General features: G+C 38.7%; 1 protein-coding gene across 15 annotated transcripts in view; it reads right to left on the reverse strand.

The window, feature by feature from the left end:
• The window catches only part of ZNF451 (zinc finger protein 451), an 83,477-nt gene continuing 68,212 nt past the window's right edge, over positions 1-15,265 (reverse strand). For 14 of the 15 annotated variants that reach the window (XR_014809949.1, XR_014809947.1, XM_084967871.1 and 11 more), the window contains 2 exons: positions 13,827-13,895; positions 1-2,179 (listed from right to left, as the gene is read on the reverse strand). Coding sequence is in view for 12 of the 15 variants with exons in the window: in XM_084967871.1 (XP_084823997.1) it covers positions 2,133-2,179; positions 13,827-13,895 (116 nt within the window). In the remaining 3 variants the exon portion in view is untranslated. The remainder of the gene's footprint in view (positions 2,180-13,826; positions 13,896-15,265) is intronic. The other variant, XR_014809948.1, reaches the window with a different exon arrangement.

Here is a 15,265-nt window from a genome sequence, read left to right on the forward strand (position 1 = left end):
TTAACTGAGGAATTTTTATTTAAGAGAATCAATGATACCACTGAGCAGATGCTACCAATACATTATCTATATATCCTTCTTAGAATAAACATGTCCATCATCCCTTTGGGGAAGTTGTTATTCAGGTATAAAAAGAAGGAATCACAATAAAAACATTTTTAAAAGAAAAAAAGGGAATCACAATAAAATGTGGGAAAAAAACCCAAAATATAAGCATCACTGTCAATGTTAGCAACATTTACTCTTGATAATAATGCACAAAACTTTTTGTAACATCTACCAACTACCTCTCCTCCTTATAGCTAAATTAAGTACAAAGTATGAAGTAATTTTAAAATGATTTTTAATTGCTTAGTAAGTAGATTATACAGTCAGTGACTATTCTTAATTAAAACGTTAAACAACCCAATTACCGTATTTTAAGGGTCATGGTGAAACAGTCCACTCCTGTCATAGAAAAAGCCTCAGTTCCTCTCAACCATTCACACCTCAGAAGCCTCCTACCAGAACACGGGCTGCATCCCGCCTGCTGCTGTGATACTGCTCTGCGGCATCTGCCGGAGCATCTTCTTGCTAGACATCCTTTCTGAGGCTCACTACTGAGTGCGCTCCTGCAGATGTCCTCAAGGTGTGGCCCAGCGATTCCCTCCCAAAGCCTTGCTTAAGTCCTTTAACAAACAAAACCACAATGTGGTCGCTCTGGAAGAATGACTGGTACATTCTCAAGCTATGATGTCTACTTTTAAAAAAACTTCAAGGAGGTAGGACAGACATCGGGGCAGGGTGGGGTGGAATTCTGGGGCCAGGGACTGAACCCGAGCTACAGCAGTGACAACACCAGATCCTTAACCTACTGAGCCACCAGGGAACTAGAACTGACATCTTAAGAAATACAAACAAATTGGTTTCCAATGTGAACCGAAAAAACAGTAACAGTATTTCACACTAAATTATCTAGTTGTAGAGAAAAAACAAAGTTCTAGCCCCGATTTTTTTTTCTTAAAGAAAAATTTATACTTAGAGAAAATTTTACATTTGGTAAGTAATTACTAACTCGAAATCTTTAGAGATGACATTTCTGTTCAAGTAACATGAAACATATGCACAAGATAGTATGACAAGCCCCTTCTGAGTCATCTAATTATGGAATATTGTTATTAGCACAGTGGGAACTCAACACTTGCAAATTAAGTATGTGATACCAGCTGTAGGAAACTGACAATTTAATGAATAACTAAAATGAAGATACTTCCATATGAAACAGAAATTTTAAAGGGTAAAGGAAGATTACTCCTGAGCAGACCTTCAACATTATTATCTGAAGAATACTATGATTACACAAATATACATATAAAAGGACCAATATTATTAAAAATAAGTCTAATTCTATGCAAATATTTTTACATCGTTCCCTTTAAATAGGAGATAAGACAAGTCACATAAAAGTCTAAGCAGGTAAAGGGAATGGAGAAGTTTCTTTTTAATACTTTCTAAGAAATGAGGTGTTCCTTTTCTACATCCCAGCGATGTGCTGCTCTAATTAAAGCAGGACTGCCCGTCTGACACCCACAGAGAACACTGCTGGGGAACTTCATGTTTCCACGGTCACTTCCATCACTCTCTTCCAATAATCATAATCGAAGATCTCAAAGGCATTAGGTATTAGTGCCACATCAGACGTAGGCTTTACAGAAAAAGTGAGCTATGGCAGCTTTATTTATATTCATTTTCACTCCTAAAAAAATAAGCTAGAATTATCTGTACAGTACAAATAAAATTAAAAAACAAACTCTATTTGGGAAACATGTAAACAATAGTCAAGAGCTTTTCTTTTCTTTTTTTTAATTCCTTTAACCTAAATATATGACTTCAACATTAACTGGGAAACGGTGACACCTGTTTTAGAACACATGATTTGTATTTGCATGAACATGTATTCTATTCCTCTATACATTTTTGCAAAGTAGCACAAAAATACAAAGCAATATCATATTTTGAACATATGAAAGCAAAAAAAGCGTGTTTTCAAATACATCTGCACTAGTAGATTTCTAGTCTCCTTTAGAAAACTCAAAAATTCATTATCCTGAGTCTCTTCAAGGCCACTTGATGTTGTGTGGTAATATCTTTAATTACATCTCCTCAAGACTTCTTCTAATTGCTTCTTCTAATTCCACATCTGCATTGAAAGAGAAGTTTAATATTTAGAGCAGAAACCAAATAAAGATATGCTTTATGTAAGCATCATCAACGAATATTTTCAGGAAGGAGAGGAAATACAAATTGGAGAAACTGAGGATAACTTAGCAGTTTCTTCTGACTCTTCTGAAATAAGGGAAGCTGGATATAATCGCAAACTGAATTCTAATATGTATGAGCCTACTATGCTAGGAAACTTGTAAATTATTTCCATTTAGGGATACAGAAAGTCAACAAACTTCCATAATCACTGACAGGTAATCACTAGATTGATCATGAAAAAAAAAAAAAAAAAAACCAAAAAAACAAAAACACCCAACTATGTATTTTCAAAAAGACTCAAGGCAATCACATAAGACTATAGAAATAAAAAGGCAAAACCATGAAATGACAAAATCTCAAAGGCAGTTTAAAAATTCAGTTTTCATAAAGCTTTTCTGGTATCTAAGGCAAAGGGTGAAACTCATGGCTGTATCATGTCTTCTGAGAAGGATTTATTATAGACACATGCATTCACTGAACAAATATTTACTGAACACCCACTGTATGCCAGGCACAGGCATACAACAGTGAGCAAGACAGACATTCCTGGGTTCCTAAAACCTTCTTTCCCTCTCCTGAGAATGATGATGTCCAAGAAGGTGGAGCTAGGTGTCCATCTATTGGTCTTCGCTAGCTTCTCACCCCAGATTTATCTCATCCCATCCTGTCCACAGTCACCCAGAGCCTGCATGGTTCACTGGTGCCAATAATTCCTCTAAGATACAGCTACACCTTCCTCTGAGCTGGGCACTAGTGTGGTATAGTCTGCAATTTAAAATATCACAAGCTACTACACACTGTGTTAGTTAAAGCTAGATTTAGGTCAGTGAGTTGCCCTAAGATGAATTCAAAGGGATGAAGAAATACACTAAAAAGTCAAGATGCTCTTTGCAAAGAAGAAAAAGGTGACAAGATTTATTTTTATGAAAACTTATTATAAAGTTACAATAACTAAGAATGTGGTACCAGTGCAAGAATAGATGAAGACACCAAGAGAACAGCATATATGACTCAGGAAACAGACCCATGCTTATATGGAATCTTGGCTGATAACAAAGGCAACACTGCAGAATGGTGAGGAATGTTGGGTTTTGTTGTTGTTTTTGTTTTTTTTACTGCATTTTAGGACTGCACTCTTGGCATATGAAAATTCCCAGGCTAGGGGTCAAATTGGAGCTACAGCCACCAGCCTGCACCACAGCCACACCAGATCCAAGCCTTGTCCATGACCCATACCGAAGCTCATGGCAATGCAGGATCCCCAACCCAGTAAGCAAGACCAGGGATCAAACGTGCATCCCCATGGATGCCAATCATGTTTGTTAGCATGGAGCCACAAGGGAACTCCAAAATTTTTTTTTAAAAAGACCAATAATTCTACAAAAGATGTAAATCAATGGGAACTCCTATCTACTAATGGAGTGAAAGAAATGGGAACAACCACCTTGGAAAAAATAAACCACATATGCAACCTACACCACATAACCACATATAACCACCTAAAGTGAACATAAGCAAGTCAATGCCTCAGTATGTATCCCGCGAAGCATGGACAGATGTGCACCAAGAGATGTGTGAAACTGCTCCCAGCAGCACCACTTGTAGCAGCCAACCGAATGTCTATAAACAATGAATAAACTGTGGTGTGTATGTAAAATGATTATACAGGTCCTGGAAACCAAAGCCATGTGCTAACAATCAGATGAATCTGTAAAACAGTGTTGACTGAAGGCATCCAGACCCAAAAGAATTCATGGCTCAGCAGAAACAAATCTGACATGCATCCATGAGGACGAAGGTTCGATCCCTGGCCTCACTCAGTGGGTTAAGGATCCGGCGTTGCCGTGAGCTATGGTGTAGGTTGCATATGTGGCTCGGAATCCCACACTGCTGTGGATGTGGTGTAGGCTGGCAGCTATAGCTCCAATTCGACCTCTAGCCTTGGAAGCTTCATACACTGCAGGTGTGGCCCTAAAAAGATAAAAAAATAAAATAAAACTTAGAGGAGTCGGTTCCTCAGTTAAACCAGATTTCAGATGCTTAATGGCCATGCATGACTCTTGGCAACCATATTAGTATAGAAATAGAACATATTCATCATCACAGAAAATTCTACTGAATGGTCTACATGATCCCATTTAGACCAAGTTCAATAGCAAGTGCTACTAAACTAGTGTTTCAAGACCTGACCATGGTCACTAACCTTTGGGAAGGAATGAAGGGGCAGTAACTGGAAAAAGGAATGAGGCACTGAAGAGCAACAAACATCATGCAGAAAAAGGAGAGAAGTTAATCACTGAAAGAAGTGAACTGCACAGGGTTAAATCTGCAGCTTTATGGTTTTGTTTTGGCTCTGCTTTGCCTTAGGGCATGCCTGAATCCTTGTGAGACAAGATGCAGAATTCCTTGTGGACTGAGGAGTGAGACAGTTGAGTGTGACAGAGACGCTGGAAGGTGGGGCTGGCGGCGGGGGTCGGGTGCAAAGAAAGAAGGCAACCAGCAGAAATAAGAAAGTAACAGAAGAGGATGCTCCTAATCTAAAAATCCTTGGTTGACTTCTGAACTGTGCATACCCAGGAGAGAAGCCAAGGTTCTCGGTGAAAAACAACAGTTGGACAGCTGAAGGAAGTAAGCAATTTTAGCTACTGCCTGCTGTGGAGGAAGCAGAGTTTGGAGTCTGAGCCTAGCAAGTTAACTACCTACCAAAAAAAAAAAAAAAAAATCCAAAAAACGACCGACATTCTTCAGATGAGGTTAACACAATTCAGAGAATCTAAACTATGCATCTACAAAATATCCAGTAAATATCAAAAATCACTTTATTTGCAAAGAAATAAGAAATGGTACCCATAGTCAAGAGGAAGAGGAGTCAAAAGAAACTGACCCCAAACAGCTAAGCTGCTGGAACCAGCAGAAAAAAAGACTTTAGAAAAGTTATATTCTCCAAGACTTAAAGTTGGGAGTCCCCTGGAGGCACAGCGAGTGAAGGCTCAGGTGTTGTCACTGCTGTAGCTTGGGTCACTCCCTGCATGCCCTGAGTGTGGCCAAAAAAAAAATACTAAGGCTGAGTGGATAGGAAATCTCAACAGAGAAATAAAAACTTAAAACAAACAACACAAAACAGCTAAATGAAAATTCTAGAACTGAGAAATACAGTATTTGAAATGGAAAATTTACTAGGTCAGCTTAACAATGGAGGTAGTAGAAGGGTTAACAATAAACATGAAGACTGAACAGAAATGACCAAATATGAAGAATGGAGAGAAAAAATACTGGAAGAAAAATGAATAAAACTGTGGATAAATTTAAGCTACCTATCATATGTATAACTGGAGTTCCAAAAGAAAAAAACAGACAGAAAGTGAGGCAAAAAACTGAGGAAATAATTGGGGGAACCTAGAAACTTACAGATACAAGGAACTAAGAAAACTCCGAGTAAGATACAAAGACACCACCACCTAGAGACATGATCAATAACTGCTAAAATCCAAGGACAAAGAGGAAATATTAAAAACAACAAGAGGGAAAAAATGATATTTTACATATAGTGGATCAATAATACAAATTATGGCAGCTTGTCATGACAAACAATGGAGGCCACAAGACAAGATAATGGAATAACATCTTTAAAGTGCTAAAGGAGGGTTCCCGTCATGGCTCAGTGGTTAATGAATCCAACTAGGAACCATGAGGTTGTGGGTTCAATCCCTGGCCGTGCTCAGTGGGTTAAGGATCTGGCGTTGCTGAGAGCTGTGGTGTAGGTCACAGATGTGGCTCGGATTCCGAGTTGTTATGGCTCTGGTGTAGGCTGGAGGCTACAGCTCCAATTCGACCCCTAGCCTGGGAACCTCCATGTGCCTTGGAAGTGGCCTTAAAAAAAGACAAAAAGACAAAATAAATAAATAAAGTGCTATAAGGAAAAAAATACTAGTCAACCAGAATTCTAAGGCCAGAAAAAATATTCTTCAAAATTAAAGGGAAAATAAAGATATTCTCATATGAACAAAACCAGAATATCTGACACTCACAAAACTGTATTACATAAGAACAGAAACGAAGTTCTTTAGGCTGAAGGAAAATGATACCAGATGGAAACTAATCTATTGGAAAGAATGATGGTCACTGGAAATGGTAACTATGTGGGTAAATATAAAAGACTATACATTTCTTCTTTTTCCTTAAAAAAGCATCATTGAAAGCAAAAAATAACATTTTCTTGTAGAGCTTATAACAAAAGGATAAAATACATATTGTAACCTTTAGAGCAACCATAAAAATTCAAGAAAAGGGCTAAAAAGTGAACAGACATTCCCACTGTGGCACAGTGGGTTAAATCTGACTGTGGCAGCTGGGGCAGCAGCACAGGTGTGGGTCCAATCTCCAGCCTAGCCAAGTGGGTCAAAGGATCTGGTGTTGGCTTAGATTCAATCCCCGGTCCAGGAACATCCATATGCTGCAAATGCAGCCATTAAAAAATATATTAAAAATTTTTTAAAAGTGAATTGAGGGTTAAGGATCTGGCATTGCCATGAACTGTGGTAGCTGCAGACACAGCTCGGACCCCACGTGGCTGTGGATGTGGTGAAGGCCGGCAGCTCCAGCTCCGATTTGACCCCTAGCCTGGGAACCTCCATATGCTGAGGTGCTAAAAGACAAAAAAAAAAAAAATTAAATTTAAAAATAAAAATAGAACTTCAGACAGAACTAAGAGAGAAAACAAATCTACAATCATTGATGAAGAACTTCATTGTTCCTACTGTAGCAATTGATCAACTAGATAAAAAAATCAGTAAGGATAAAGAAGATCCGATGTTATTAACCAGCTTGATCTAGTGACATTTATAAAGTACTTTACTCAAAAACACAGAAAATATATTCTGTTCAAGTACATATGGAATGTTCATCAAGACAACCATATGGCGGGCCATAAAAGTCTCAAAAAATTTCAAAAGATTTAAATTTTACATAGTACATTCTCTTACCACAAAAATTAAATTAGAAATGAAAAATAAGACATTCAAATATTTGGAAATTAAGCAGTATACTTCCCAAAAGCCAATAGGTCAAAGGAGAAAATATGAGTAAAATTAGAAAATATTTCAAACTGATAGTAAAAATATAAGATATAAAAAATGTGAAATACAGCAAAAAATAGTGTTAACAAACTATAGTCTGTGGGCCAAATCCAGTCCACTGGCAATCTTTATAATTAAAGTTGTGGTGTTGGGTTTCTCTGTCGTTTCGTTTTATCCTTTCTCTTCAGTGGTTAGATTGACTGATTGATTGATTGGCCGCACTCGGGGGACTGAACCCAAGCCACGTCAACACCGGATCCTTAATCTGCTGAGCCACACAGGAACTCTAAGTTTTATTGGCAATATCTACACTCCTGTGTATTGTGTATGGCTGCTTTCACGCTACAATCACAGAGCTGAGTAACTGTAACACAGACCACAGGACCCACAAAGCCTAAAATACTTACTACCTGGCATTTTTACAGAAAAAGCCTGCTCATTCTGGTTTAGAGGGAAATAAACAACTTAATGTTTACATGAAAAAATAAGAAGTCAACAATCTACGTGTCACATTAAGAAGCCATAAAAAAATGAGAAAATTAAACCCCACATAGACGAAAGTTAATAATAAAGAGCAGAAATCAATGAAACTGAAAGCAGACTAAAAAGAAATTATCAACTAAAGAAATGTTAATTCCTTGAAAAGATCAAATTAATTGATAAACTTCTAGTTACTGATCAAGAAAGAAAGAAAATACAAATTATCAATATCAGGAAAAAATGAGATCCTACAAGATCATACAGAAATAAATCATATATAATAAATACCAGAGTTCCTACTGTGGCACAGTAAGTAAGAATCTGACTGCAGTGGCTCAGGTTCAGTCCCCAGACCAGTGCAGTGGGTTAAAGGATCTGGCAAAGTTGCAGCTGTGGCCTGGATTCAATCCCTGGCCTGGGAACTATGCATGCACCCATTAAAAAAAAAAGGAATATTATTGCAAAAAACTTTACATTTGTACATTTGACAATCTAGGTAAAATTTCTTGAAAAACACAATTCTCCAAAACTGACACAAAATGAAAAAACAACCTTAATACCTATATATATTAAGAAAATAAATCTACTGTCAAAAGACTCTTCAGAAGGGAGTTCCCTTGTGGCACAGAAGGTTAAGGATCCTGTGATGTTCCTGTAGCAGCTCAGGTTTGATGCCTGGTCTAGGAACTTCAATATGACACAGTGGCTGGGAATCTCCATATGCCGTGGGTGCAACCCTAAAAAGACAAAAAAAGAAGAAGAAGAAATAAAATTAGTCTAGAGTGGTTACTCAAAAAAATGGTAGAACAGGCAGATCCAAACACCCATCGTTCCACAGAAACACTGAAAGAAAAGCAGGAACTGTCAGAAACAACTTTTATCAAAAGTCTACATTTACTCAAAGATTCACAGCAACCAAGGGAACACTAAATCAAGAAAAAGACCAACATAAAAACAGTAGGAAAGCCTAGTAGGTATTTTCACCTGCCCGTTCCCCACCATCTCCCTGTCTCTGCAGCAGTCTCATACTCCTACTGTGGAACCCTAGTCCCTGGTTCCAGACAGAGCAGAGCAGAACTTAAAAATTATTGTGTCTGTCTGTTCTAATCTGTCTGAGGACTACCTGAAGGACTGACACAAGGCGTTCATCTTTGCTTTACCAAGCTCAGAACCCACTCAGGGCAGAAAAGCAGCAGGCATTGCTCAAAAACGCTGTAATGCAAACAAAAAGCCCACATGGCCTGGGGAAAAGATTATAGTTGAGACATAAATAGAACACCTAATACTTGGGAGGAAAAGCCATGAAGAGAATCTCTTTGGGAAATTAGGGCATTGGAAAGCACCCATGTATACTGGGGAATTTAGAAAGCCAGGTCATACCCAGGACAGGGTGCATGCTCAGAAAATAACCGAGAAGATTCTAAGCCTTCACCACTGGCTCATCTGTAGGCTCCGTGCAAGCCTGGCTAAATGATGAAGGGCCCCAGCACAAAGTCAACCTGCAAAGCCTGTGAGAGGTTTGGTTTTGTGTTTATTTTAGCTCCTGCTAGTCAAGGAACTGTCTATCAAAATAGTAGCTGAACACAAGCCAAAGGAACAGAGACTTCAATGACCAGTAATGACATGGAATATAGCTTCTATAAAAAGAGTTTGTAAAAGTAACTGAACAAAATAGACAGCTGCAGTCTTTTAACAATCAAGGACTGCAAACTCAGGGGAAGAGACAGAATCTCATTTACTACATTATAATATTTGCATACCCAATTTTCAAAAAGAACAGAAATACAAATAACACTAAGAAATAGGAAAAGGATAGCCATTTGAAGAGAAAAAACCTGAGTTAAACTGTCCCTGAGGACACCTAGACACTGAACTTACTAAACAAAGACTTTAAACCAACTGTCTTAAATATGTATGTTCTGGAGTTCCCATTGTGGCGCAGCGGAAATGAATCCGAGTAGGAACCTTGAGGTTGCAGGTTCGATCCCTGGCCTCACTCAGTGGGTTAAGGATCCAGCGTTGCCATGAAATGTGGTGTAGGCCGAAGACGCAGCTTGGATTTGGCGTTGCTGTGGCTCTGGCATAGGCCGGCGGCTGTAGCTCTGATTAGACCCCAAGTCTGGGAAACTTCATATGCTGCAGGTGCAGCCCTAAAGACAAAAGACAAAAGATATATATATATACTTAAGAGCTAGAGTAAACCATGGTCAAAGAACTAAAGGAAACTAGGAAAACAACATATGAACAAAATGTGAATGTCAATAAAGAAAAATTATGGAAAGCCACCAAATACAAATTCTAGAGCTGAAAAGTACAATCAAAATGAAAAATTAATTTCATGAGATTAACAAATTTAAACAGACCAAAAAAAAAAAAAAAAGGCAAACTTGAAGACAGGACAATTTATCTTGTTTGATAAATTTATCTCATTTGATAAAGAACAGAAAGAAAACTGGAGAAAAGTTAAGCAGAGCCTAAGAGACATATGGGATACCATCAGATGGACTAAGATACATATTATAGGGTCACAGAAAGAGAAGAAAGGTGCAAAAAAGGGAGTTCCCTTGGGGCACAACAAGTTAAGGATCTGGCGTTGTCACTGAAGCAGCTTGGGTCACTGCTGTGGCACAGGTTCGATATCTGGCCCAGGAATTTCCACATGCCAAGGGCGTGGCCAAAAATAAAATAAAAGTGTTATTTAAACTTTCTGAGTTTTGCTATCAGGTCTGGACTAGAACATCACCTTGCTTCCACAGTGCAGGTCAACAAAACCAACCAAAATTCTCCCAGCCAAATGGCCTCTATCTTAATTTCCTTTATTCAGTTATAGGGAGATGGATCCTAGTAACTCTAATGTTTTAAGTTTATCTGTTCAGCAGTCACTTAGTGCCAAACGCTGTGCTAGGTGTGTTGAAATAAAGACAAATGAAACATGAACCTCCTCCCTAAGGAGCTCAGAGTCTAGTGAGGATGAGATGCACACAAAACAACGTTTCAATCAGGGGGGGGGCGTACACATTCGGTCACACACATCTCAGATTTCCTGGGTAAGCCAGGAGCCCACAAAACTGCCAAGGCTTCCCAAGTGTGGTTATTTAAAAGTTATAATTTTGTCTGGAACTTTCCATGGATAACAAACAAAGGCTGCAAAATCTGAATGACTCAGATACTCCATGGTGTTTATCTTTTCGTGGCCTTGATAAGCACCTTAGCTGGCAGTTTGTTTAAATCTCACAAAAGTTCTTTCTTCTGTTTAATTCATCATTACGTGGCTGCTAAGCACGGGCTAGACCTTGTAAGACCATGTTGGGAAAAGAGGGTGGTCAGAAAACTTGTTTCCAATTAGGCTGTAGATTTACTGCCAACTTTGTTTAATCAGTTAATTTTTACTATAAGAGCAAAAGATTGGAGTTTTCTACCTCACTAAATGGAAGACTCAATTCCACCGCCAGACTTAAATTTCCCACTATGCTTCTGGTCAGACTGACTGCATTCTAGGTGAGTACAAGAATGCACAGAAGCACAGCAGGGGCCATTCTGTTAGTGACTGTTCTGCCACGCTGCCCTCCCTCTTCACACATCCACATTCTCAAATCTCCACCAACAAATTCCACACTGGAATGTATCCAAAGATTCCTTCTGTTGACCTAAAATGTCAGAGATGCCAACATAAGAATTTCAACTTCTCCACTGAGGCTACAAGTACTTTCTAAAATTCACTGTTTCATTTTCCCCCATGGTTAGTAAAAAAAAAAAAAAAAATCTGTTATTAAAAAAAAAAGTAAAAACCACATCCCAATGGTGGTACAGCCAGTAAATGATCTAAGTAATAAAAAAGTTCTCTTTAACATATGGAAAGAAACAGCTTTTCTCTTAAGAAGAGAGGAAAAAGCTAATTTATAGAAAAAGTCCATTAATATACAGATATAAGTGCTTCCTTTCCACTGCGTAGTTTAAATATCCCTAATTTAATACTACTAAAAATAAAGTAAAATTAGGAAACTAAAATCTTTTCCTAGCCCTGTGGACAGGATCCTTTTCCTGCAAAGGCCCAAAAATAATTATTTTAGGCTTGGTTGTGGGACAGGGAGGATCTAAACTGTTTATGTCATGAACGCTCCCCTTGCTCCAGCAGTGTGCAAGCGGCAGCACAGACAGATACCTAAACCTATTTACAAACTAGACAGTGGACTGGCTGATTCCTCTTCTAGCCCCTAAATCATCTCACATGGGAAAATGCAAATTATCCTTTAAATGAGAGGACAGAAGACAAGAGAAGCCTCCTATATGTTGGTGTGAATGTAAACTGGTGCAACCATTACGGAGGACAGCATGGAGGTTCCTTAAAAAAAACTAAACATAGGAGTTCCTGATGTGGCACAGTGTCTTAAGAATCCAACTGCAGTGGCTCGGGTCACTGAAAAGGTGTGAGTTTGATCCCCAGCATGGTGCAGTGGGTTAAAAGATCTGTCGTTGACACAGCTGTGGCTTGAATTCAATCCCTGACCCAGGAATTTCCATATGATGTGGGTATGGACATAAAACAAACAAAAACTGAATAGAGGAATTCCCTGGTAGCTCAGTGGATTAAGAATCTGGCATTGTCAGTGCAATGGCTGGGGTGGCTGCTGTGGCACAGGTACAATCCCTGGCCTGGGAACTTCCACATGCCACGGGTGTAGCCAAAAAAACCAAATAAGAAAAACAAACAATTAAATATAGAACTACCATATGATCCAGCAATCCCGCTCCCGGGCACATATCCAGAGAAAACCATAATTTGAAAAGCTACATGCACCCCAATGTTCACTGAAGCACTATATACAATAGTCAAGACATAGAAGCAACTTAATACCCTTAGACCAAGGAATGGATAAAGAAGATGTGGTACATATATGCGATGGAATACAACTCAATCATAAAAAAGAACAAAGCATGTTTTTTGCAGCAACATGGATGGAAATTATCATTCTAAGTTAGATAAAGACAAAGATCATGTGATATCACTTATATGTAGAATTAAAAAGGGGGGGGAATCCCTTGTGGCTCAGAGGAAACCAACTCGACTAGTATCCATGAGGATGCAGGATTGACCCCTGGTCCCTCTCAGTGGGTTAAGGATCCAGCATTACCCTGAGCTGCGGTGTAGGTTGGATCTGGCATTGTTGTGGCTGTGGCTGTGGCTGGCAGCTGCAGCTCCAATTCTACCCTTAGCCTGGAAACTTCCATATGCCGCACCTGCAGCCCTAAAAAGCAAAGAAGATAGAAATGAACTTATTTATAAAGCAGAACCAAACTCCCAGATTTTGAAATCAAACTTAATGGTTACCAAAGGGGAAACTGCGGTGGCGGAGGGTGGAGGGTGGGAGGGTGGATAAATTAGGAAGTTGGGATTAAAGCATACACACGTCTATATGTTAAATAGGTAACTAACAAGGACCTACTCTATAGCACAGGAAAATCTGCTCAGCATTGTGTAATAACCCATGTGGGAAAAGAATTGGAAAAAGAATGGATATATATATATATAAAACTGATCCACTTTGCTATACCTGAAACTAATATAACACTGAAAGTCAACCATACTCCAATAAAATTTTAAAAACGAAAAAGAACAGCTTAATGGGGAGTTCCTGTCGTGGCGCAGAGGTTAACGAATCCGACTAGGAACCATGAGGTTGCGGGTTTGATCCCTGCCCTTGCTCAGTGGGTTAACGATCTGGCGTTGCCATGAGCTGTGGTGTAGGTTGCAGACGCAGCTTGGATCCCGCGTTGCTGCGGCTCTGGCGTAGGCCGGCGGCTACACCTCTGATTCAACCCCTAGCCTGGAACCTCCATATGCCGCGGGAACGGCCCAAGAAATAGCAAAAAAGACAAAAAAAAAAAAAAAAAAAAAGAAAAAGAACAACTTAAAAAAAAAAAAAACCCTCAGGGATAGAAGAGAGTAGGAAGAAGAAGTAAGAGAGGGAGAAATTAAAAACACATACAGATACAGTCAGGTTGGGAAAAGATTAAACTCCATTATATTACCTTCTGTGGATCTGAATTCTTCTCCCATTGAAGTACTTTTGATACCCAGGTTATCATCACTGTCACATTCTGTAAGGCAGAATCAATAAATGCAAATGTACTTCTGAAAAAGTTATTGTGCCATAATTTACGTAGCCTAAGACAATATTATTTTCAATGACCTCTCCCCACCCGAGCTTACTAATTACAATCCATCTGTATAGTATTACACAACTTTCCCTACAGGTTTGGCTTTTTAAAATCTTACCAAATAATAATACTTAAATCAAGAAAAAATTTTAAATGAATGAAGTAGGCAATTCAATTTTAGCTTCATATTCAAAAAATTATTTGAAAAAGTTCTTGTAGCATGTTGAAAAAATACACAATTCTAGCACTTTAAAAAAAACTATAAATTTCATAAAGCTGGTATGTTTATTTGGATCTCACAAATAAACTCTGTTTATCCTATTTTATTTTTTTGTTTGGGTTTTTTTGGCCGCACCCATGGCATTTGGAGGTTCCAGGGCCAGGGATCGAACCTGTGCTACGGCAGTGTCACCACCAGATCCTGTTACCTGCTGCATCACAAGGGAACTATTCCAATGTGTAATTTCCATGAAATCATTTTAATTTTTTTTAAAGTGGGACAGATAAAATTCTGCATTTTGAAAATCACATGCATTCATGTCTATAGAAACCATAGGTTTATATTAACTTTGCCTCTGCATGGTACAAACTCACTTGATGTCTTATATGCTTTGTAATGAAAGATCTAAGGCTCTGAAATAATGACACAACTGACCAGGTGTGACAAGTCACTTAAAATTTGAACATGGTTCCATTGGGGACCCAGTATTTGTCTTATCACTTTACCTTTAAATAAATTTCTATCAGAGTGACTGAATCAGGATTTAAACACCTTAACACAAATTATATGGACATACTTGCTTATGTGAAAATACGTAAAAACTTAAAATACGCACTTCAAAAATTAAAGATATCATTGGGTTTTTTCTTTTTTTCGTCTTTTTAGGGCCATACCCGAGGCATATGGAGGTTCCCAGGCTAGGGGTCCAATCGGAGCTGTAGCTGCCAGCCTATACCAGAGCCCCAGCAACGTGGGATCCAAGCCGCATCTGCGACCTTCACCACAGCTCACGGCAACAGCAGATCCTTAACCCACTGAGCAAGGGCAGGGATCGAACCCTCAACCTCTTGGAGGCTAGTCGGGCTTGTTAACTGCTGGGCCAGGATGGGAACTCCTATCATTGTTTATAAATAACTATATTTCTCTTATATTACTCTGCTATAAAAATCTACTACAAGTAACCTTTCACCACGGCAGCAAAGAAACCCACTATTGCAGCAAAAAAACAAACAAAAAAACCCAAAACTACTGCTCTTTTGATTATCTGTTATATACATCTACCACTTCAAATCTTTCAAGCTGTGGTGAA

Source organism: Sus scrofa, chromosome 7 (assembly GCF_054392235.1).
Source record: "Sus scrofa isolate SSC_HxYL_T2T_F1_AM1 chromosome 7, Sscrofa_HxYL_maternal_Yorkshire_Landrace_v2.0, whole genome shotgun sequence".
NCBI lineage: Eukaryota > Metazoa > Chordata > Mammalia > Artiodactyla > Suidae > Sus > Sus scrofa.